General features: G+C 48.0%; 1 protein-coding gene across 2 annotated transcripts in view; it reads right to left on the bottom strand.

Moving 5' to 3' along the window:
- Window positions 1-23,511, bottom strand: part of PHACTR3 (phosphatase and actin regulator 3) — a 205,860-nt gene that overhangs the window by 19,533 nt on the left and 162,816 nt on the right. For both annotated transcript variants that reach the window (XM_036901853.2, XM_036901852.2), the window contains exon 8: window positions 15,556-15,709. In XM_036901853.2, the coding sequence (XP_036757748.2) occupies window positions 15,556-15,709 (154 nt within the window). The remainder of the gene's footprint in view (window positions 1-15,555; window positions 15,710-23,511) is intronic.

Raw genomic sequence — 23,511 nt, 5'->3', positions numbered from 1 at the left:
TGTCTCCCCGGAGGAGGGCGGTTCTCCAGCGCCGCGGTCTCACTAGGTGCTGCCCCGTCCCGCAGACAACAGGCGGCGCTGTGGGGCTGGAATGCTTGTCCCCTGAGGCCTTGACCACAGCTCTGGAGGGGCAGGCACTGCGAGGACCCCCCCAGTCAGGGGAACAGCCTGCGCGTTAATGACCTTCCCAGGGTTGCTCAGCGGTGGGGCCCGGCCCAGCCTGCCTCTGGGGACCCTGTTCTGCGAACCGGGCAGTGGGCTGCATCCTGACCCTCATACGGGTCGTCAGCACTTGCTCCTCACCTCAGGTCAGGGGCGACAGGGTCGACCTCACCAACTTGGGGCATATTATGACCTTTCAGGAACCGTGTCTCCCGACGGAAGCAGCGCTGCTGCCCTCGGGCACTGGCGCAGTTGTCCATCTCTTCGCGTGGCCCCAAGGGCGAAGCAGCAGGAGAGCCTCGGGAGGCCAGCTGGTGTGTCCACGGGCCCCCGGCCTCCCGGCAGCCGCCCAGCAGGGCAGCACTGCTGACGGGGCGGGCGCAGGATTCACCCCCGTCCCCCTGGGACTCGGTCACCCGCCACGACATCCGTGCTCCCCTTCTCACGGACTCTTGCACGGGAACTCCCAATAAGCGGCACGTTGGGTGAAAGCGTGCCAGCCCCTCCCGGCTCTTCAGACACGCCGCTCAAGTGTCTTCGGGTCACGCACTACCAGCAGTGGGCTGGGCGTGTAAACAGCCACTCTAGGGCTCGGTATTATCTGTATTAATAAAAAATTAAAAAGCAGTATTTTAAAACACTAAGTTTTAATGTCAATTGAATTGGCATGAACTGTTCTTTGTTGTTAAATTTTTATGCCTGCAGTTACTAGTGAAGTCGAATTCTTTTCCATGTATTTGTTTAGAAATCCTGGCCTCTGCCCCCTGAGCCCCAGGTTGCAGGCCGTTACCCACCCACCTGCGGGGGTCCTGCTACGTTCTCCGGCCGCTCTTCATTCTCGAGAGGCGGCGTAGCTGACTCAATGCACTTTTCCTCCTCATCCCCCTCCTCTACTTACTTTTTTTTTGTTCATTTCTGGAAATATAGCTCATGAAAATAATCTCTAAAAGGAAAACACAGATGTGTGAAAATGAGCATTGTAGTTTTATTTTAAAATGTGAGGCAAACTCAGTCTGTGGATGGTGGGAGGGAACAGGACAGAAATCCCCCCTGACATGATGTCAGGTGGCAACATTTCACATATGCTAAGAAGGTCTCCATAAAAAAATGTTGACTTATACTTTCATAGTAATATCTAGAAATGGATTTGAAATCGTGTAGAGAAAAATATACCCCATAAAGATAAAATGAAGAGTTGAGGCAACTGAGGCCAAGGGTGTACAACAGACTCCCCCTTGCTGCCGCAAAGATACAACACAGCTGCCCCAGGCAGCCGCACCCTTGGCTCTGAGCATCCTGGTGGCCAACGCAAAAAGGGAAACAATTAGAAAACGTGCATTCTCCTTTGGATACTAACAGGCAGCTGTTAGGCAGAAACATGGCTTATTTTGATCCTGAAGCCACAGAGAACAGTCTTACAAGGATTCTGAGGAAGGGACACAGTGTAGCAGAGGCATGAGTAACACTTGGGAGAAAACAGCTATTAGAATACAGATTCCAGCTCAGGGGATCTGGAGTGCGTCTGGGCATCTGTGTTTTCACTAAGCTTCTGGGTGACCTGGATGTACAGTCGGACATGGAAAATGGCGTGGATCAGATGACCAGCTGCCCACCCCATGTTTCCTGCTGTGGGAACATAGGCAAGGGATGGCACTGCTCCGGGTCAGTTTTCCTCACTAGAAATAGAGGACCATTAATAATAGGAACTGCAGAGCTCCTGCAAGGCTTCAACGAGGTAAGATACACAAAGCCCTCAGCAGGAAGCTGGGACATACACAGAAAACACTGAATAAATACAGGCAACAACCGTTATTAATAACCATGCTTCTCTGCCCTCAGTCTTGGAGGATGTCTACCGGTCTGTATTCGAGTCACTCAGGATGAGCCGGGCTCCCACCCAGAGCTGCAGGAGGCGCGAGAGAAGGACCCTCCATCGGGGTATTTATCAATGGCCTGCTGTTATTATGCAACCCTCCACCCGCTGCAATAAAGCTTCAACACTTCCCAAAGGAGTGGCTTCCTCTACAGCAATTAAAAGTCATCTTTTTCTGGTAGCTGAGAAAAAGTACGATTTCTGTATTTCCAAAATTCTGTGTCCACAGACCTAAAACCCTGCTCAGGGTCCAACCTTTCCACACGGAAGGAAGGTACCAAGGCTAATGTTCATTCCTGCCATTAAGCTATGCCAGCCTCCGTCCCTGCTCTTCAAACCATCAAGCCGCTTCTTTACAGTTGCATATTTCAGGGTGACCACGGACGGTGGGAGCAGCCGCGCACATTTTATTTCCCCCTGGGAACCTGTGTTTTCCTGGAGGCCTGCGTAGTAGCGGCCTGTCCTGGATGTGACAGAACGAAATGTACCAAGGGACCAGCTCGAGGGTCATTTCAGTCCTGTGTTAACATGCTAAGTACCAACCCCTGGAGGACACTACGGAGCCTTGCCCAGCTTCTCACAGCGTGGTCCTGGGGTGGAGGGCCCCCAGGGAGCATTAATACCCAGTTCGCACATCACTCTGGCTTGCCTGCCTCCAGGCAAATCAGGCAACAGTCTCCAGTGAGAATAAGTTAGAGTGAGCCTATCACCATGGACACCCAGGGTGCCCCGCAGGTGCGCCCGCCCCTGCCCAGCCTGCTGCCTTCTTTGGCCCTCCAAGGCTCCCCTAATCCCCACACGAGGCCTGTGGGGTGGCCTCCTCCCCCGGCCCTGGGGTGCTCCAGCCACGACCACCTCCCTGAGAGCCCCTTGCTGGGAGCACGCCTTCACATGTTTTCACAGGGTCTAATCTGGAGCCTTCCAAAAAGGGCCCTGGGAGGACAGTGAGGCCACTGTCTCCATTTTACAAACCAGGAGAGACATTCAGAGACAGCAGCTGCCCCAAATCACAGCTGTGACGGGAAGGCTGGGATTCGAACCTGCCTGTCCACGTCTCCCCGGTGCCTGTGCTTAGCCGAGAGCTCCTCCTGGATATCTCACTTGCTCCCCACTGCCCCACCTCAGGGACTCTGTCGTCATCTCCCGCCGCCCCCGTCCGAATGCCGGCAGGAAGTGCCCTGTCCCCGGAGGCCGCCGTGGGGACTGGAGGCCCAAGCAACACAAGCAAATGCAGAGCTGTGGCTCGGAGAAAGCAGAGACCCCGGCCTTCCCTTCCGGAAGGCTTCCCCGGAGGCCCAGGTGAGCCGTTCTGAGGGACCCCCGGCCGCCTCCTCGCGGTGTGACCCTGGGCAAGTTACTAACCTCCCACAAAACAGAGGTAACAACGCCGGCTTTACTGGGCTCCCGTAAGGTTTCAGTTAAATGAAGGAAAGTAAATAGAACTTAGCCTGGGAGCAGCACTTAGAAAAGAAAACGCTCAGGCATCCTGTGGCTGGCACCCCTTGAGTGGCACAGGCTCAGCAGGGCTGAATTCAGCCACCATCTGCGCCTGCACCTGCGCCTGCCCTCCGGAACATGCCCACTGTGCGCAGGGGCCGGGGGGCTTTGATACTTGGCCAATTCCCTTACACGTCTTAGAGGTGTGCTGGGCTCCTGCACAGAAAATGACCGACGGCACTGGAGTCCCCAGGCCCAGCCCCCAGGGAGTGTAATCGGGGGTAGGGGGGACAGTGACCACTCACCCAGAAAAGCCCCAAAAGATTAAAACATCAAGGTCTGGAAGTTAAAATAAAGCAAACACACCAACTGCACTTCAGGACACATGGGTGGCCCGTTGCCATGGCAACCAGCGGCTGAACCATTCAGCAAGTGCTGGCAGAGAAGTCTCTGAGAAGAGACGACACAGAGACAAAGGGGCCAATCAGCCGTTTTCTGTGGGGAGCTGCGTCTGGCCTCCTGGGATGCGACTTCTCAGCTGCTGCTCTCTGTGTGTCTAATTCTGGGCTTGCTTTTCTGGTTTTAAACATGGTGACAAACGTCCAAGGAGCTACTGCATTCCAGTCCGAGGTTTGAGGTGAGTCACAGGCTCAGTGGGTAACAGAGGTAATCCAGGGTGCAGCCTGTGTTTGGGGCACCCCTTCCCCGGGGGCTGTAGTGGCCCTCTGGTGGTGCATCCCTGGCACCTTTTCCCACCTCCCCCTGGCCCCGCAGGTGGTGCTGTGGCCCCCAGACTTACGCCAAGCAGATGTGACAATTCTGTCCCATTTTTGAACGGCATATACTATCATGTTTACTATTATTTTTATTTCACTCAATACTCTATTTTGAAAGAGAACTTGGTTTGCTTACCAATTATCAATTGGCATAGTTAGAAGGCATCTGCAGAAATAATACCATGAATAAATATAATTTTTTTGACCTCCAAGTAGGGAAGGATTTTTTAAACATGGCACAAATTGTATGAACCATAAGGTGTATCAGAGGTCGGCAAACTCTGCCCTCTGAGCCACCACCTATGTTTGTAAATAAAATTCTACTGGCACATGGCCACACCCATCCATTACAATCGGCGATGGCTGCACCAGTGTTACGAGAGTAGAGTTGTGTAGTGACAACACACACAGTCAGGTTCACAAGGCCAAAAATAATCACTATCTGGCCCATCACAGAAAAAGTCTGATGATGTCTATAGTATATGACAGGTAAACCTTAAAAATGAAAATCTTCTGTGCCAAGGAAAGCATCAACAAAATAAAAATAAAAGCCCCAAACAGAGAAGAGCTGTGTAACTCAAGACAGGGAATGGGTTGGAAGCCATAATTTTCAAAGCAAACTTCTAAAAGCATTAAGATAAAGACATCTGCAGGTAAAGTACATGGAAACAGTAAGAAACCAAAAAACTGATCAACACTGAAAAAGATGTTCAATCTCCCTGGCTGGTAATTACAGGTATCCTTCGGTTACGTAACTGTACTCCTATTATGTTAACGTGTGTGCACAATTTACTTAGTAGTTTAAAAACTATACATGCTGAAGTTACTCTACAAGAAGATATGTCAAAGAAATAATCAATCTTCCCATGTTTTCTGCTGCCTGCTACTTCTATAGCTTTTCTTCTTCCTTCCTAATTACAACCCTTAAATAGAATTCGTGCCATATATCGAATTTACCGAGTATCATAATTCTTCCAAGTGGTAAAGATACCTCAAGACAAATGCTGGGCATAGAAGCCACAGGGCATAAATATGCAAAGAAGTAAAAAGCTAACCTTTTCAAACAATAAGGCTTCCCTCTCACTTACCAACTTTACATTTCCCTGTATGGCCCCGGAAGATGACTGGTTAGCCAGAGACGGGTAAGATTCCTCAAGGGAGGAACAACCTAAGACAGGCACAGTCGCAGGGGGGCCATCAGGTGAGAAATTGGGGATCAACAGAGGTGAGGCTTAGAAACTCAACCCCCCCTTTTCTGAGAGAAATCTCCTGCATACGTGGATGTTTTATTGCCCTGGTCTAGCTTGGATTAACACATAGTCTACAGGCACACACCTGATCATCTACATGTGCTCTCTTACAACACTAAACTATGTTTTCTACCTTTATCTTGTATCTACCTACCACTTCAGCATTTTATTAAAAATAATAATAATAAAGAGAGAAATGTGGTATCCACATATAAATCAAGTATAAAAACCAAATGAGGAGAGGGGCAGAAGATGGTGGCGTGAGTAGAGCAGCGGAAATCTCCTCCCAAAACAACATATATCTATGAAAATATAACAAAGACAACCCTTCCTAGAATAAAGACCAGAGGACACAGGACAATATCCAGACCACATCCGCACCTGAGAGAACCCAGCGCCTCGCGAAGGGGGTGAGATACAATCCCCGGCCCCGCGGGAGCCGAGCGCCCCTCCCCCCAGCTCCCGGCGGGAGAAGAGCAGGCAGAGCGGGAGGGAGACGGAGCCCAGGACTGCCGAGCACCCAGCCCCCGCCATCCGGGCCAGAGTGCAGGGCGCTCGATACTAGGAAAACAGGGCAGCAAGAACAGTGAGCGGGCACTGGAGGCTGGGCGACAGAGGACATAAGAAAAGCGCGCGACCATTTTTTTTTGCTTTTTTGCTGTTTTGTTTTGGCGAGCGCTTTTTGGAAGTCTTAAAGGGATAGGGACCCCAATACTAGGGAAACAGGGCAGCAAGACCGGTGAGCAGAGGCCTGAGGCTGGCACCGGAGAATAAAGAAAAACGGACGACCAACTTTTTTTTTTTTTTTAATTAAAAAAATTTTTTTTTCTTTTTTATTTTTGGTGGGCATTGTTTTGTTTTGGCGGGTGCTTTTTGGAAGTCTTAAAGGGGCAGGGCGGGTCACTTAATCCAGAGGTAGGGAATCCGGGATCTCTGGGCACCCTAACCCCTGGGCTGCAGGGAGCAGGGAGGCCCCTTACGGAGATAAATAGCCTCCCAGCAGCTCCTGCTCCAACGCGACTCCACCACTTTGGAGCAGCTGCCCGAGCCAGGCCACGCCCACAGCAACAGCGGAGATTAACTCCATAGCAGCCGGGCAGGAAGCAGAAGCCCTGTCTGCGCGCAGCTGTGCAGCACAAGCCACTAGAGGCCGCTGTTCTCCCAGGAGAGGAGGGCCACAAACCAACAAGAAAGGAAGTCCTTCCAGCCGTCACTCGTCCCAGCTCTGCAGACTATTCCTATCACCATGAAAAGGCAAAGCTACAGGCAGACAAAGATCACAGAGACAACACCAGAGAAGGAGACAGACCTAACCAGTCTCCCTGACAAAGAATTCAAAATAAGAATCATAAACATGCTGACAGAGATGCAGAGAAATACGCAAGAGAAATGGGATGAAGTCCGGAGGGAGATCACAGATGCCAGAAAGGAGATTGCAGAAATGAAACAAACTCTGGAAGGGTTTATAAGCAGAATGGATAGAATGCAAGAGGCCATTGATGGAACTGAAATCAGAGAACAGGAACGCATAGAAGCTGACATAGAGAGAGACAAAAGGATCTCCAGGAATGAAACAATATTAAGAGACCTGTGTGACCAATCCAAAAGGAACAATATCCATATTATAGGGGTCCCAGAAGAAGAAGAGAGAGGAAAAGAGATGGAAAGTATCTTAGAAGAAATAATTGCTGAAAACTTCCCCACACTGGGGGAGGAAGTAATCGAACAGACCACGGAAATACACAGAACCCCCAACAGAAAGGATCCAAGAAGGACAACACCAAGACACATAATAATTAAAATGGCAAAGATCAAGGACAAGGAAAGAGTGTTAAAGGCAGCTAGAGAGAAAAAGGTCACCTATAAAGGGAAACCCATCAGGCTAACGTCAGATTTCTCAACAGAAACCCTACAGGCCAGAAGAGAATGGCATGATATATTTAATACAATGAAACAGAAGGGCCTTGAACCAAGGATACTGTATCCAGCACGACTATCATTCAAATATGACGGTGGGATTAAACAATTCCCAGACAAACAAAAGCTGAGGGAATTTGCTTTCCACAAACCACCTCTACAGAACATCTTACAGGGACTGCTCTAGATGGGAGCACTCCTAGAAAGAGCACAGCACAAAACACCCAACATATGAAGAATCGAGGAGGAGGAACAAGAAGGGAGAGAAGAAAAGAATCTCCAGACAGTGTATATAACAGCTCAATAAGCGACCTAAGTTAGGCAGTAAGATACTAAAGAGGCTAACCTTGAACCTTTGGTAACCACGAATTTAAAGCCTGCAATGGCAATAAGTACATATCTTTCAATAGTCACCCTAAATGTTAATGGGTTGAATGCACCAATCAAAAGACACAGAGTAACAGAATGGATAAAAAAGCAAGACCCATCTATATGCTGCTTACAAGAAACTCACCTCAAACCCAAAGACATGTACAGACTAAAAGTCAAGGGATGGAAAAACATATTTCAAGCAAACAACAGTGAGAAGAAAGCAGGGGTTGCAGTACTAATATCAGACAAAATAGACTTCAAAACAAAGAAAGTAACAAGAGATAAAGAAGGACACTACATAATGATAAAGGGCTCAGTCAAACAAGAGGATATAACCATTCTAAATATATATGCACCCAACACAGGAGCACCAGCATATGTGAAACAAATACTAACAGAACTAAAGGGGGATATAGACTGCAATGCATTCATTCTAGGAGACTTCAACACACCACTCACCCCAAAGGATAGATCCAATGGGCAGAAAATAAGTAAGGACACGGAAGCACTGAACAACACAGTAGAGCAGATGGACCTAATAGACATCTATAGAACTCTACATCCAAAAGCAGCGGGATATACATTCTTCTCAAGTGCACATGGAACATTCTCCAGAATGAGCCTCAGAAAATAAGATTCTTCAAAAAGAGCCTCAGAAAATTCCAAAAGATTGAAATCCTACCAAACAACTTTTCAGACCACAAAGGCATAAAACTAGAAATAAACTGTACAAAGAAAGCAAAGAGGCTCACAAACACATGGAGGCTTAACAACACGCTCCTAAATAATCAATGGATCAATGACCAAATCAAAATGGAGATCCAGCAATATATGGAAACAAATGACAACAACAACACTAAGCCCCAACTTCTGTGGGACACAGCAAAAGCAGTCTTAAGAGGAAAGTATATAGCAATCCAAGCATATTTAAAAAAGGAAGAGCAATCCCAAATGAATGGTCTAATGTCACAATTATCGAAATTGGAAAAAGAAGAACAGATGAGGCCTAAGGTCAGCAGAAGGAGGGACATAATAAAGATCAGAGAAGAAATAAATAAAATTGAGAAGAATAAAACAATAGCAAAAATCAATGAAACCAAGAGCTGGTTCTTCGAGAAAATAAACAAAATAGATAAGCCTCTAGCCAGACTTATTAAGAAGAAAAGAGAGTCAACACAAATCAACAGTATCAGAAACGAGAAAGGAAAAATCACGACGGACCCCACGGAAATGCAAAGAATTATTGGAGAATACTATGAAAACCTATATGCTAACAAGCTGGGAAACCTAGGAGAAATGGACAATTTCCTAGAAAAATACAACCTTCCAAGATTGACCCAGGAAGAAACAGAAAATCTAAACAGACCAATTACCAGCAACGAAATTGAAGCGGTAATCAAAAAACTACCAAAGAACAAAACCCCCGGGCCAGACGGATTTACCTCGGAATTTTATCAGACATACAGGGAAGACATAATACCCATTCTCCTTAAAGTTTTCCAAAAAATAGAGGAGGAGGGGATACTCCCAAACTCATTCTATGAAGCTAACATCACCCTAATACCAAAACCAGGCAAAGACCCCACAAAAAAAGAAAACTACAGACCAATATCCCTGATGAACGTAGATGCAAAAATACTCAACAAAATATTAGCAAACCGAATTCAAAAATACATCAAAAGGATCATACACCATGACCAAGTGGGATTCATCCCAGGGATGCAAGGATGGTACAACATTCGAAAGTCCATCAACATCATCCACCACATCAACAAAAAGAAAGACAAAAACCACATGATCATCTCCATAGATGCTGAAAAAGCATTTGACAAAGTTCAACATCCATTCATGTTAAAAACTCTCAGCAAAATGGGAATAGAGGGCAAGTACCTCAACATAATAAAGGCCATCTATGATAAACCCACAGCCAACATTATATTGAACAGCGAGAAGCTGAAAGCATTTCCTCTGAGATCGGGAACTAGACAGGGATGCCCACTCTCTCCACTGTTATTCAGCATCGTACTGGAGGTCCTAGCCACGGCAATCAGACAAAATAAAGAAATACAAGGAATCCAGATTGGTAAAGAAGAAGTTAAACTGTCACTATTTGCAGATGACATGATACTGTACATAAAAAACCCTAAAGACTCCACCCCAAAACTACTAGAACTGATATCGGAATACAGCAAAGTTGCAGGATACAAAATCAACACACAGAAATCTGTGGCTTTCCTATATACTAACAATGAACCAACAGAAAGAGAAATCAGGAAAACAACTCCATTCACAATTGCATCAAAAAAAATAAAATACCTAGGAATAAACCTAACCAAAGAAGTGAAAGACTTATACTCTGAAAACTACAAGTCACTCTTAAGAGAAATTAAAGGGGACACTAACAGATGGAAACTCATCCCATGCTCGTGGCTAGGAAGAATTAATATCGTTAAAATGGCCATCCTGCCCAAAGCAATATACAGATTTGATGCAATCCCTATGAAACTACCAGCAACATTCTTCAATGAACTGGAACAAATAATTCAAAAATTCATATGGAAACACCAAAGACCCCGAATAGCCAAAGCAATCCTGAGAAAGAAGAATAAAGTAGGGGGGATCTCACTCCCCAACTTCAAGCTCTACTATAAAGCCATAGTAATCAAGACAATTTGGTACTGGCACAAGAGCAGAGCCACAGACCAATGGAACAGACTAGAGAATCCAGACATTAACCCAGACATATATGGTGAATTAATATTTGATAAAGGAGCCATGGACATACAATGGCGAAATGACAGTCTCTTCAACAGGTGGTGCTGGCAAAACTGGACAGCTACATGTAGGAGAATGAAACTGGACCATTGTCTAACCCCATATACAAAAGTAAACTCAAAATGGATCAAAGACCTGAATGTAAGCCATGAAACCATTAAACTCTTGGAAGAAAACATAGGCGAAAACCTCTTAGACATAAACATGAGTGACCTCTTCTTGAACATATCTCCCCGGGCAAGGAAAACTACAGCAAAAATGAGTAAGTGGGACTATATTAAGCTGAAAAGCTTCTGTACAGCAAAAGACACCATCAATAGAACAAGAAGGATCCCTACAGTATGGGAGAATATATTTGAAAATGACAGATCCGATAAAGGCTTGACGTCCAGAATATATAAGGAGCTCACACGCCTCAACAAACAAAAAACAAATAACCCAATTAAAAAATGGGCAGAGGAACTGAACAGACAGTTCTCCAAAAAAGAAATACAGATGGCCAACAGACACATGAAAAGATGCTCCACATCGCTAATTATCAGAGAAATGCAAATTAAAACTACAATGAGGTATCACCTCACACCAGTAAGGATGGCTGCCATCCAAAAGACAAACAACAACAAATGTTGGCGAGGCTGTGGAGAAAGGGGAACCCTCCTACACTGCTGGTGGGAATGTAAACTAGTTCAACCATTGTGGAAAGCAGTATGGAGGTTTATCAAAATGCTCAAAACAGACTTACCATTTGACCCAGGAATTGCACTCCTAGGAATTTACCCTAAGAACGCAGCAATCAAGTTTGAGAAAGACAGATGCACCCCTATGTTTATTGCAGCACTATTTACAATAGCCAAGAATTGGAAACAACCTAAATGTCCATCGATAGATGAATGGATAAAGAAGATGTGGTACATATACACAATGGAATACTACTCAACCATAAGAAAAGGGCAAATCCTATCATTTGCAGCAACATGGATGGAGCTGGAGGGTATTATGCTCAGTGAAACAAGCCAAGCGGAGAAAGAGAAATACCAAATGATTTCACTTATCTGTGGAATATAAGAACAAAGGAAAAACTGAAGGAACAAAACAGCAGCAGAATCACAGAACTCAAGAATGGACTAACAGGTACCAAAGGGAAAGGGACTGGGGAGGATGGGTGGGTAGGGAGGGATAAGGGGGGGAGAAGTAGGGGGGTATTAAGATTAGCATGCATGGGGGGGTAGGAGAAAAGGGAGGGCTGTACAACACAGAGAAGGCAAGTAGTGATTCTACAACATTTTGCTATGCTGATGGACAGTGACTGTAAAAGGGTTTATAGGGGAGACCTGGTATAGGGGAGAGCCTAGGAAACATAATATTCGTCATGTAAGTGTAGATTAGTGATACCAAAAACAAAGCAAAAAAAAAAAAAAAGGGCAGTTCCTGTGTGGTAACCTCCAACGAGTTCTACACAAGGGTATAAAGGGCATATAAAAGTGTAGGCAAAGGGTCTGCTTGTGTTTATACAGAGGATCAAAGCCTAATTGGGCTACCCCGAAAATGAACTAAGATACGATATGAAAAAGAACTTCCAACATCTGCACCCTCTGGAAGACTCATGCCAGAAGATGATCATCAAAAAACCCCAACAAAGATCCACGCACTGCTACAGCTGTAGATGCACTCATCCCACCAGTTCCTGGACTTGCCATGGGAATGAGGAAGGAGATATCTAAGCTGGCCTGTGCATACAGTAAAACAACAAATTTGACTGGATCTATACTGTTGGAACTCAACCAAGAATTTGGAGAAGTGCAAATTGTAGCGCTCCAAACTCTTACAACTACAGACTATTTATTGTTAAAAGAACATATGGCATGTGAACAGTCCCCAGGAATGGGTTGTTTTAATTTGTCTGATTTCTCTCAGACTGTTCAAGTTCAGTTGGACAATATCCACCATATCATAGATAAGTTTTCACAAATGCCTAAGGTGCCTAACTGGTTTTCTTGGTTTCACTGGAGATGGCTGGTAATTACAGGTATGCTTTGGTTATGTAACTATACTCCTATTATGTTAATGTGTGTGCGCAATTTAAGTAGTAGCTTAAAACCTATATATGCTGAAGTTACTCTACAAGAAGATATGTCAAAGAAATAATCAATCTTCCCTTGTTTTCTTCCTTCTGCTACTTCTATAGCTTTTCTTCTTCCTTCCTAATTACAACCCTTAAATAGAATTCGTGCCTCATATCAAATTTACCGAGTATCATAACTCCTCCAAGTGGTAAAGATACCTCAAGACAGATGCTGGGCATAGAAGCCACAGGGCATAAATATGCAAAGAAGTAAAAAGCTAACCTTTTCAAACAATAAGGCTTCCCTCTCACTTACCAACTTCACATTTCCCTGTATGGCCCCGGAAGATGACTGGTTAGCCAGAGACGGGTAAGATTCCTCAAGGGAGGAACAACCTAAGACAGGCACAGTCGCAGGGGGGCCATCAGGTGAGAAATTGGGGATCAACAGAGGTGAGGCTTAGAACCTCACCCCCCCTGTTCTGAGAGAAATCTTCTGCATATGTGGATGTTTTATTGCCCTGGTCTAGCTCGGATTAACACATAGTCTACAGGCACACACCTGATCATCTACATTTGCTCTCTTACAACACTAAACTATGTTTTCTACCTTTATCTCGTATCTACCTACCACTTCAGCATTTTATTAAAAATAATAATAAGAAAGAGAGAAATGTGGTATCCACATATAAATCAAGTATAAAAACCAAATGAGTATTCATATTTGAACTGACTGTTTAGAGTTCATAATGCATGAGCAAAACCGAAAGTTTCTGTGATGACTGCCCTTGTACTGTTCACCATGTAACTTATTCACTATGTAAGACTTTGTTCTCCATGTAAGAACTTGTTTGTTATGCCTCAGAAGATTGGAGACTGACGAAAATTAGGTTTGGGGTGGATTAATGATTGTGCATTGAGCATTGACTCCCCTATACAGAATTTTATTGTCGTTAACAACCATTTGTTCTATAAATATGAGAGATGCCCTCACAAAAAAAAAAAAAAAAAAAAAAAGGACAGACTTCCAATGGTAAAATAAATTAGTAACCGGGATGTAATGTATAGCATAAGGAATATAGTCAAGATATTGTAACAGCCTGGTAGGGTGATAGCTGGAACCTAGAATTATGTATATAAATGTTCTACCACTGTGTTGTACACTTGAAACTAATGTAATGTAATACTGTGCGTCAACTACCCTTCAATAAAAAATATTTAAAAAAAAAAAAAAAAACCAAATGAGTATTCATATTTGAACTGTTTAGAGTTCATAATGCATGAGCAAAACCGAAAGTTTCTGTGATGACTGCCCTTGTACTGTTCACTATGTAACTTATTCACTATGTAAGAATTTGTTCTCCATGTAAGAACTTGTTCGTTATGCTTCAGAAGATTGGAGACTGACGAAAATTAGGCTTGGGGTGGATTAATGATTGTGCATTGAGCATTGACCCCCCTATACAGAATTTTATTGTTGTCAACAACCATTTGATCAATAAATATGAGAGATGCCCTCACAAAAAAAAAAAAGATGTTCAATCTCCCTAGAAATAAGAGACATGGACAAAACCTCATGCTACGTCCCATCAGTGAGAGTGGCAACAATGACCAGAGAGCACAGTCCCTTGGCCGTGGTGACTGGCTCAGGGATGAGCACGAGACCCAGACTTGACCAGTTACTCCATCCCCTTTGCTCAGGTGGTTGATCAGGAATAGCCACCGGTCCCCAGGCAAACCAGTGAGGCTCAGTCCTGGGGCTTCCCTGAGCAGGACAAAGGAAACCTTGTCTTTCTGCTGCTGCTTCCTGGAGCTTTCTGGGCCAGGATGTGGAGTGAAACAGCCGGAGAATGAAGCCACATGGAGTCAAGAAATAGAAACAGACCCACTCCTGCCTGTGCTCTGTGAGCATCTGGGTCCAGCCATGCCTGCAGCTTACACAGATGCTGTGAGCCCAACAGGGCTGAGAGCACCTCTGTCTTCACTATAGCGCCCTAGTACCCTGCAGAGCGTCTGGGACATTGCAGGTACTCAGCAAACAGACTACACTCCTGGATGAATATGGCCTGCACACCAATGAAGAGAAGGGGCAAAAGTCTGCAAAGACATGGAAGTGGCAGAAAGTCAAGGCAGACCATCCCATCATGACGCCAGCAGGCAGGCAGGAGCCTTTACTAATGGTACCCTTTCCCTGTGGCTTCTCATTTGAGCCTCAGAACACGCCGATGAATAGATGGAGGGCATCTCTCCTCCAGGATGCTGAGCAAGCTCGGGTCTGGACCCCAGTTGCTCTGGTTCTTGGAAAACAGCCAAGAGTCATCAACACTCGAAACCAGCACATTCTCCCAGTCCCACCCCCCAATCACTGTGGAGCACCCTGGGTCAAGGCGCATGACGGGAGCCCAACAGCCTCAGCCAGCACGACCACAGCTCCATGCTGTCCTGTCCCATAGCACCGTGGGTCCCCAGCCAGATGACCCCAGTGACCGCCTAGGGGACCTCGCTGCCTCTGGGTCACGGCCAGGCAGCAGATGGGCTTGCCCTTGTGTACGTATTGTCCCTCACAAAACAGATTTACAGGTTTTCTTGAAAAATCTAGAAGACTGGGCAATACTGGGTGCAATGACTAGTGGATGACCAGTGGAGGAGCACAGGGACCCCCCCCGCCTCTGCCCCCTGCACGGCATGTCCACCCCACTCTGCCACAGTCCCTCCCAGCCGTGGCCCCATTGCTCTTCAAGGACCCTGCTCGGTTCCTCTGACCAGTGCTTCTCCCTGGGGGACACCTGACGATGTCTGGGGACAACACTGGGTGTCACAGGGGGATGTACGGGAACAGGCCAGCCCGCACGGTGGGGGGTGGGGAGGCTCAGCGCGCCCAGGCTGCAGGTGGGGCACAGCCTCTGCCGGGGTCTGCACGCTGCCACTTACTTGGACAGTTTCATTTCAATCTGCTGCCGAATTTCCCGCCTTTCCTCATCTGTCCTCCTGGGGAAGATATTCCGGTCCTCCAATTCCCGCTTGCTGGGCCGACTCCTCAGCTTCACGGCCAGCAGCTCCTTCTTGCATCTCCTCGGCAGCGTTCCTAGGGGAGCCATGGGGGTGGGGGGACAGGGGGGACGAGAAAGCAGGTGTTAGTGGGGCGCTGGCCCGTCCATCCAGCCGCGCACCTGCTGGAGGAAGGAAGGCGGGCCACAGCAATGGGGCACATTTGGCGACTCGTGGAGCCTTTGAGGGGACGGGGGGGGAGCTTTAGGGGGTCGGCGATGTTCACGTCTCCACTCACTAAGGCCCCACCCGCGGGCCACGAGTTCCACGGGTGGGGGAGGACCAGGCATCCCTGGTGTCCAGGGACGGTCCCAGCTGCCCCAGGGTGATTACCAATGGCAACCACTTTCTCTTTCAGAAGGGCCCGAGTTTGGATCTTACATTGCACAGTGACTGTGCTCTCCCCTCCCCCCTCCCCTGACCACGTAGTCCCTCATTCCCGCTACACTCTGGCCATGGGGCCTTTCTTCTGTTCCTAGAACATCCCATTCAGAGGCTTTGTACCATGTCCATCCCCTGCCTACCACCCTGCTCTGCCTGGACCACCTGGGGTGGCCTCTTCCTGAACTGCACGCTGACCTTGAACCATGTCCTTGAAGAGGCCCAGAGGGGCCTCCAGTCACCACACCAGCAATTCCTCCCTCACCTGACCTCTTTCTGGCTCATGAGTTTACTCTGTCCCCTCTACCAGACTTCAAGTTCAGGGACGGTCTGCTCTCCCTGGGTCCTAGGACGGGGGGACATCACAGGTTATCACTGGGTACTGTTGAGTGGAGGCATGGGTGGGCAGTTCAGGGCCAGTGAGGCAGATGCTGACCTTTATTTCCACACATGCCCAGAATCCACAGGTGACATCAGGGTGCCAGGTCTTAGGGTGCAGATGTTCACATGTGCCTGAGGGCAGAAATGCTGCGTTCCTGGGCAGAGAAGGCTAGGTGCGCCAGGAAGGGGCATTGCTCCGGTTAACTGGCCTTCTGCGTAAGAGTCCCCACTGGCCCCTGGCGGCAGCAGGTGCCGGTTACCGGCGGTTAACACCAAGTACGATGTTGACAGCAGCTCTGCAGTGGCCCTGCACTCCTCCTGGGGCCTGGGCTAAAGTCCTGTGGGCTCAAACCGTCACCCAGCATGGTCACTCCCACAGACGGGGGTAAACTTTAGTCCTTAAGAAAACTGGCTCCTAAACAAAGTCTGCTCCTAGTGTGGGAGATGGGAATACAACGCAAGAAATAAGTCTAACAACATGATAGTTTAACATTAGCTTGGGATAAAGATACAAAAAGCTGGACTCAGTTGTGGTTTGAACTTCTAGTATGAACTTGCCTGCTATATGTTTTATAAAGAGAAAAACAATGACTCAAAAACCATTTCAGCAAGGTCTCCAGCCTGAATTTGTTTTAATAGCTTTATAAATGACTGAAGTCCTGTATTTATAGAATCATAAAGAGCCTGAAGGAGTCACATGCATTTTTTAGTCAGTCTTTACTGCATGTTCTGGCGGAAGCTGAAAGCTCTATTGGCGTTCATGGATTAAGGGAGTCTCACAGGTCTCGGGACAAATCCTTCGTGCATGTCAAGGGTCTGACACACGGCAGAGAGGGATTGCCATTTTCAGGGAACTATAATGTGCTTAACCATAAAACTTCACTGCATGTGGTTTAATCTTTTTCGCTTTCGATAAAGAAAGTCTCTAAGCCTACTGCAAATATCTCAGGCTTGTCATTGCAAAACTTTAATCATATCTGTTCTTAACTGAGAAAAAGATCCCTTCATCAGAGATTTCTAGATATAAATGAGAATTCACTCCCCATGCAGGTTATCAATGTATATTGTTGAGTGTAGGAATAGGTGGGCTCTGTGCTCGGAGCCATTAAGTCCCATGTGTTTTCATCTAGTTGCCACGAGTATCATCCGGCACACAGTAGGGCCAAAACGTGGAGGCTGCTTACAGGTCTTCCCCAAGGTATCAGGAGGTTGCTAATTTTGGCTACTTCAAAGTCAAAATGAGAAATTTTTCAGACAAATAATTTAAAATGAGAGCTTTCCACAAATGGACTAGCATGTCTACCCAACAGGTAGAATTCATCCAAATTAACATGCATTCCAGACACACTGCTCCAGGGCAGGATGCAAAGCTGAGGGCCAGGTGCCAGGAGACCCTTCTGTCCAGGCTGTGGGAACAAGCAATCCTTGCTCCCCACATGCCCCCAAACCACTGATTTTCCTAGCTTCTGACTCAGAAACCCCACGTCCAGGAGTCTGCCTTCCCAAACAAGTGGGACAAGCACATAAAAACACATAAAAGGGTGTCCATCAGCCATACTTATAAAAGCACAAAATTAAATACAACTCAAACACCCAACACGATTGCACTAAGTTATAGGTGCATCTGTACTGTCTGGGTATCGTGAACCTATGAAAAATGGTGGTGTGTGTGTCACTGAGCGACAGAAAGACATTCATGATATGCTAAGAAAAGCAACATGCAGAAAAGCATGTATGGTATATATAAATGTATGTGTGTTATGTGTCTATTTTGTAAGTATATATAATCTTAAAAATTGGCACAGAAATGCCAAGAACTTATATTAATTATTAATTTTAGTTTTCTTCATTTCATTATTTTTTGTCATGAGCATAGTTTCCTTGTGTAAAAGTAAATCCTCGTTAAAGAGCACGGACAAGTGACATCAGCGAAGATGGTAGAAAAATCTCTTGATAAAAGCAAGAAGAAAATAGGCAAAAACTGTCAGGATCAACTTTTTCAGAACTGCCAATCCACCATCCACCACTGGCCACAGCAACACAGGGGGCATTCATCCAGGAAGAATGGGCTCAATCTCAGGGAGTATATGTTACCAGGTCCAGTCCCAGGCCCGCCTCCACAGGAGCCCTGGAGTGTGTTTTGCCTTCTCCGTGAGGGCCAGCTGCCCGGCAGCCTCGGGAGGGAGCGGCACGGGCCCCGTTCCCCAAGGATTGTCACCATCTGACCTGTCGGCGGGCGCCCTGGAGACCCCACTTGCAAGGCTGTGCGTGTTGGATCTGACTCAGAGCTGGCCTGGCCTGAAATGCCTTTTCCCCAGGGGTGTTTGTCACAAACAATACTGTCCTTTCAAGTGCCAGACTCCCTTGTCCTCAGAGCAGCCCTGCTCGGTACATTGTGGAATTCTTTGTTGGCAAAAAAACCAGTCAAAGTCAACGCACAGGCCAGAAAACTTAGACACTCATAGTCCTCAAGGACGTGGATGTAAAATTGTTGGCAAAAGTTTGGCAAGTCAAATCTGGCCATTTATAGAAATGACAATACATTATGACTATTGGGCATGTGAGGTGGCTTACCATTTGAAAAGCAATCGGTGTAATTTGCCAGATTAACAAACTTAAAAAGAAAAGAAAACAAAACAGGCGATTACCTCACTAGACCATCTTCGACCTACAGGGTGCTTGTCTTGACTCAGAGCTGAAAGGGGGCCTCCAGACCCTGCCTGTCTCCCCACCGATGAGGAACGAGAGGGACTGTGAGGCCCACAGGGACATGAGGCCCCAGGTCACAGCTGAGAGCCAGAGAAGCTGGCCACCCGGTGGCTCGGAAAGGTTTGTTCTCACCAGCTACAAAAGTCATGCATATTGTTGCAAACAGCTGATGCTTAACACGGTGAGAAGAAAGAGATCCCCTTTCCCACCCACCCCTCAGCTCCAGAAGCCACTACAAACGTTCTGCTCTGTGGTGTCCACTTCCAGGCTTATTTCTGTGTAATTAACAGCTTACCCTGAACTCTCATGTTTTGCCAAAGTGGGATCACACTGTGCATGGCACCCTGCAGGGCACTGTCTCCACCACACGTCTGGCCTCGGCTCCGAATCAGGATGAACCGACCCAGCTCTTTCCCTTAATGGCCACAAATATCCCAGAATGGGGTGGTGTGGGCAGCAGACATCTACTCAGCTTCTGCTCTTTTAACCAAAGCTTTGGAGACTGGCCTCCCTCCTGGAATACACGGTACTCCTGTCGTTGGGTCAGGAATATCTGTGCCAGAGCTGCTGATCTGGGGGCCTGACAGGTGCTCCACTCGCTCTCTGCTGTTGCTTCAGAGCCACAGTCTTGGGAAAGAGGGGGAAACATAAATGGGTTTGTGGATAAATAATATCATCAGGCAGGGAGGCAGTGCAGGTGAAGATAAACTTGCCAGGAGACACCTTTTTCTTGATGGTCACGCTTTGGAATTCACCCTAAGGACCTAATTATGGAGACGCACAAAGTCTTGGCCCCATGTTGCTAATGCAGCCGCGTCCCAGCCGAGCTCACGTGGCGGGAGCTGGCATGAAGGAGGCTCTGGTGTTGAGTGGGGGGAGGAGGAGGCAGGGATGGGCCGGGAGAGAGGCTGGCGGGGATCCCCACCTGCCGCTGTCCTGCCTGCGTGAGGATGGTCCTGGGGCCTGTTTTGGCCCAAGCAGTGACCCTGTGGGCCACTCTTAATCTGCTACAAATTTTTCATTTCAAAGGAAATTATACCTTTTAATTCTAGAATTTGCACTTCATTCTCTTTTATAATTTCTGTTTCTCTGCTAAGATTCTGTAACTGTTCAATTATCTTTCCTTCAAGACCCCCGAACACGTTTACAAAGGGAGGCCTAGCCTGCTTTGGAACATGGTCCTTCACACCACGACGGGTCCCTTACTCCTGAGGCTTGGTCTTTCCAGCGTTTCAACAGACTGTCTGTTGTACGTGTCAAGGTCTCTTTGTGGTCTGGGCTGGAGCCTCTGGCCCCCTGACTGCCAGCGCCCCCATTCGGCTCAGACTCCCATAGGTGACCTGGTAAGTCCCATGGAGTTTCTATCTGCACAGGTGCACCCCAGCCCTTGGCCAACTGGATCTCCACACAAACTTCTGGGGACCCCCTCTACACAGCTCCTCTTTTGGGGTACCTGGCCATACAAATTCCAGCAGTCCAGGACAGCCATCCCCACCTCTTCCTCCTGAGGAGACCACCACTCTGTCTGGAGGCCACCCCCTGTACCCCCACAATTCCCCAGGCAGAAAGCTGGACACTCAGCTGTGGGGCTCACCCTGCATGGCTTGTCTTCCAAGGACAGCAGTCCAGCACCACTTGCAGGGTGAGACCCCCAGACAGTGGCCTCCTACACTGAGCCCAGATATGCTATATTCTTATAATAACAAACTAGTCAAAGGAAAACTTTTTTTCAAATTGTCACAAATTTGCAAAACATTTGCCAATATATTTTTAAAAATCCATGTATAGATCCAGGGAGTTCAAACCCATGTAGTTCAAGGGCCAACAGTACTTTCCCCAGGGAGGATGCGGCACCCCTTTCTGAGGGGCAACTGAGGCTCCAGGAGCAGTGAGAGCCCACGGCCATGCACACCAGGGCCTAGGTGGCCAGGGACCCCATAAGCCGGGAAGAGAGCTCAGCTAAAACCAGCCTTACAGACTGCCGCGCGACAAGCATGCCGTTTGCGCATCTCCCCTGCACGTCCTCCCCAGCTGGGCCCCATCAGGAGGGCCATCCCCTTGGGCCACCATGACCTCTCCTTTGAAGACTTTGAGTCTCAGGCCTAGCTGCAATTTAGGGCTACCCAGTGTGTCAAAGTTCTCCAGGGAAACAGAACCAAAAGGAATGCACACACACAACACATAAGTATTCTATGTGTGTGCACACATGTACAGTGTACATGCACATGTAGGTACACACGTATAAATGTGCACAAGTGTGTATATGCATGCATACATTTGCACACACTATGTATGCCTGTATTAAGAGGTTCATGAATTGGCTCATGCAATTGTGGGGTTGGAAAGCCTGAACTCCACAGGGTGGGCTGGCAGACTGCAGACTGGGGGCTCCAGAGGGGCTGGTGAAATGCTCTTGGAGCAGAGTTGTGTCTTCTCTTGGGAGCCATTTTGCACCTTGAGACCTTTCAATATATTGCATGAGGCCCACCCTCATCACTGAGGATTGTCCTGTTACTGAGAGTCACTGACTCAGATGGTGACCCATCTATGACACCCTCGCAGTGACCCCTAGGTCAGGGCTGATTAAGCAGCTGGGTTTGCCCAACCAGCTGCATGGACACAACACCAGCGTTGGTCCGGAAGGCTGGAAAGCACTGTGGCCCCAGCCCGAGGCCCTGGGATTTCCAGGCAGTTCCTCAAGGTGGGCCAGTAAAGTGTGCAGAGGGCTCAAGAACCGCTGCCTTAAGGTGCAGAAACCGCACCTATTCTTCATTTGTGCCCATCCTGGGACTCGTCCCTCAATCCCGAAATTGCATCTCTGGGAGTCCTGCACCCCCACCTGCAGGCGGGGTCCTGGTTGTGCTGCTGCGCGCATAGAGAGGTACCTGGCACCCAGGTGCCCGGACGAGTCCGCTGCTGAACCGAGGAATGGGGCTCAGGCTGCAGTGCCAGAGACCCGCTTTCAAAGCACACACACTCCCCCTGTGCCTCGACTTCCTTAACTGTCAGAAAGGGAGGATTGTCACAGCCCTAGCTGCTGCGGGGATCAGGTGACAGAGCCCATGAGCCACTCTTGGCAAGTCCCTGGTGAGAAGTAACAGCTCAGAGGAAGGGGGCTCTGCTGTGCGGGCTGCCCTGCCCCTGCCTGCCCCAGGGCCACCCACTGCCACAGCTGCTGCCAGGCTCAGGGAACCACCCACCCCCTATTGGCCCACCCCCAGTCCCACCAGGCTGCTGAGGCCCACTCTCCAGGGCACCCTGCAACCCGGGACCGTCTGCAGGCCACCTAGCGTCCCTGAGGAACCCGGCTGGGTTTCAGAGCACAACTCTGAGCAGACGGTGGCTGCTGGCGTCCTGAGGAGCCTGGCCTCGCCACAGGTGACCTTCACTTCACACAAGAAGCCTCTCAGTACACCCTCGGCCGCATTTCACACAGGGTGCAGATAACAGCAGCTTAGCTCTTACTGTTCACAGGTGTGCCCTGGGGAGGGGGCCCTGAGCCTGCAGAGGGTCAAACCTTTCCTACGGCTTAGGCTGTGCCAGGGGTACCTTCCCCTCTCCCCATGGTAACCCCGCATGACCCACCCACAGCTCAGGGCGCCTCTCCCTCGGCCCCTCTGGACCCCGTGCTGGGCAGAAGGGCAGCCTTTCTGGTTACTGGGAGCGCCTGTGGGGGTGCCTGCGGGGATCCAATTTTTCCTTCAAATCCTTGGCCTCGCTAGAGCTGGGACACACAGTATTTGTATAAATAAAGGACTAAACAAATAAATAAAGGACTTCAGAATAAGCTTTCTAAAAATTCTAGCTTTTATACTATTTTTCACCAAGGATGCACTTCGGATGGCACATGGCTGAATCACCCCCGACCTGTGCGCTTCCTGAAATGTCGACCCCTGGGCCTCACCCCCAAGGCCTGTCACATCACCCTTCCTATTTTTGTGTACATTTAGTGATGTTTGCAGAATATTAGTATGGTACCATAGTTAATAAATAGCATACAAATATCTGGGGGGTACTTTTTTGCTACCAGATCCACCATCAGAAAACTCTGTGAACTTCTCTTTAGATTATTGGTTTTAAATGCCAATCTGCTCACACCCCCAACTGATGGATTAATAAACTGGTCCCCTGTCCTCAGGGTCAAGCCCAGCCCCTAAATGACATGAGGGTTCTATTTAAGTTCAAGTGGTCGTTTGTGTTCACAGGCCTCTCATGGGCCTGATGTCCGCCCCAACTGCTCTGGGTACAGGGCAGCCCCAGGGGTTCTACCAGGCAAGTCCGGGAAGCAGGTTTCAGCTCCCACCTGATGAGAGGATCAGGCAGGTGTGGGAGCCGCTTATTTGACATTCCCTGGGCCGGGCAGGCGCG

Source organism: Manis pentadactyla, chromosome 5 (genome assembly GCF_030020395.1).
Source record: "Manis pentadactyla isolate mManPen7 chromosome 5, mManPen7.hap1, whole genome shotgun sequence".
In the NCBI taxonomy this organism is placed as follows: Eukaryota; Metazoa; Chordata; class Mammalia; order Pholidota; family Manidae; genus Manis; species Manis pentadactyla.
This window is presented reverse-complemented; position numbering and strand designations above follow the sequence as displayed.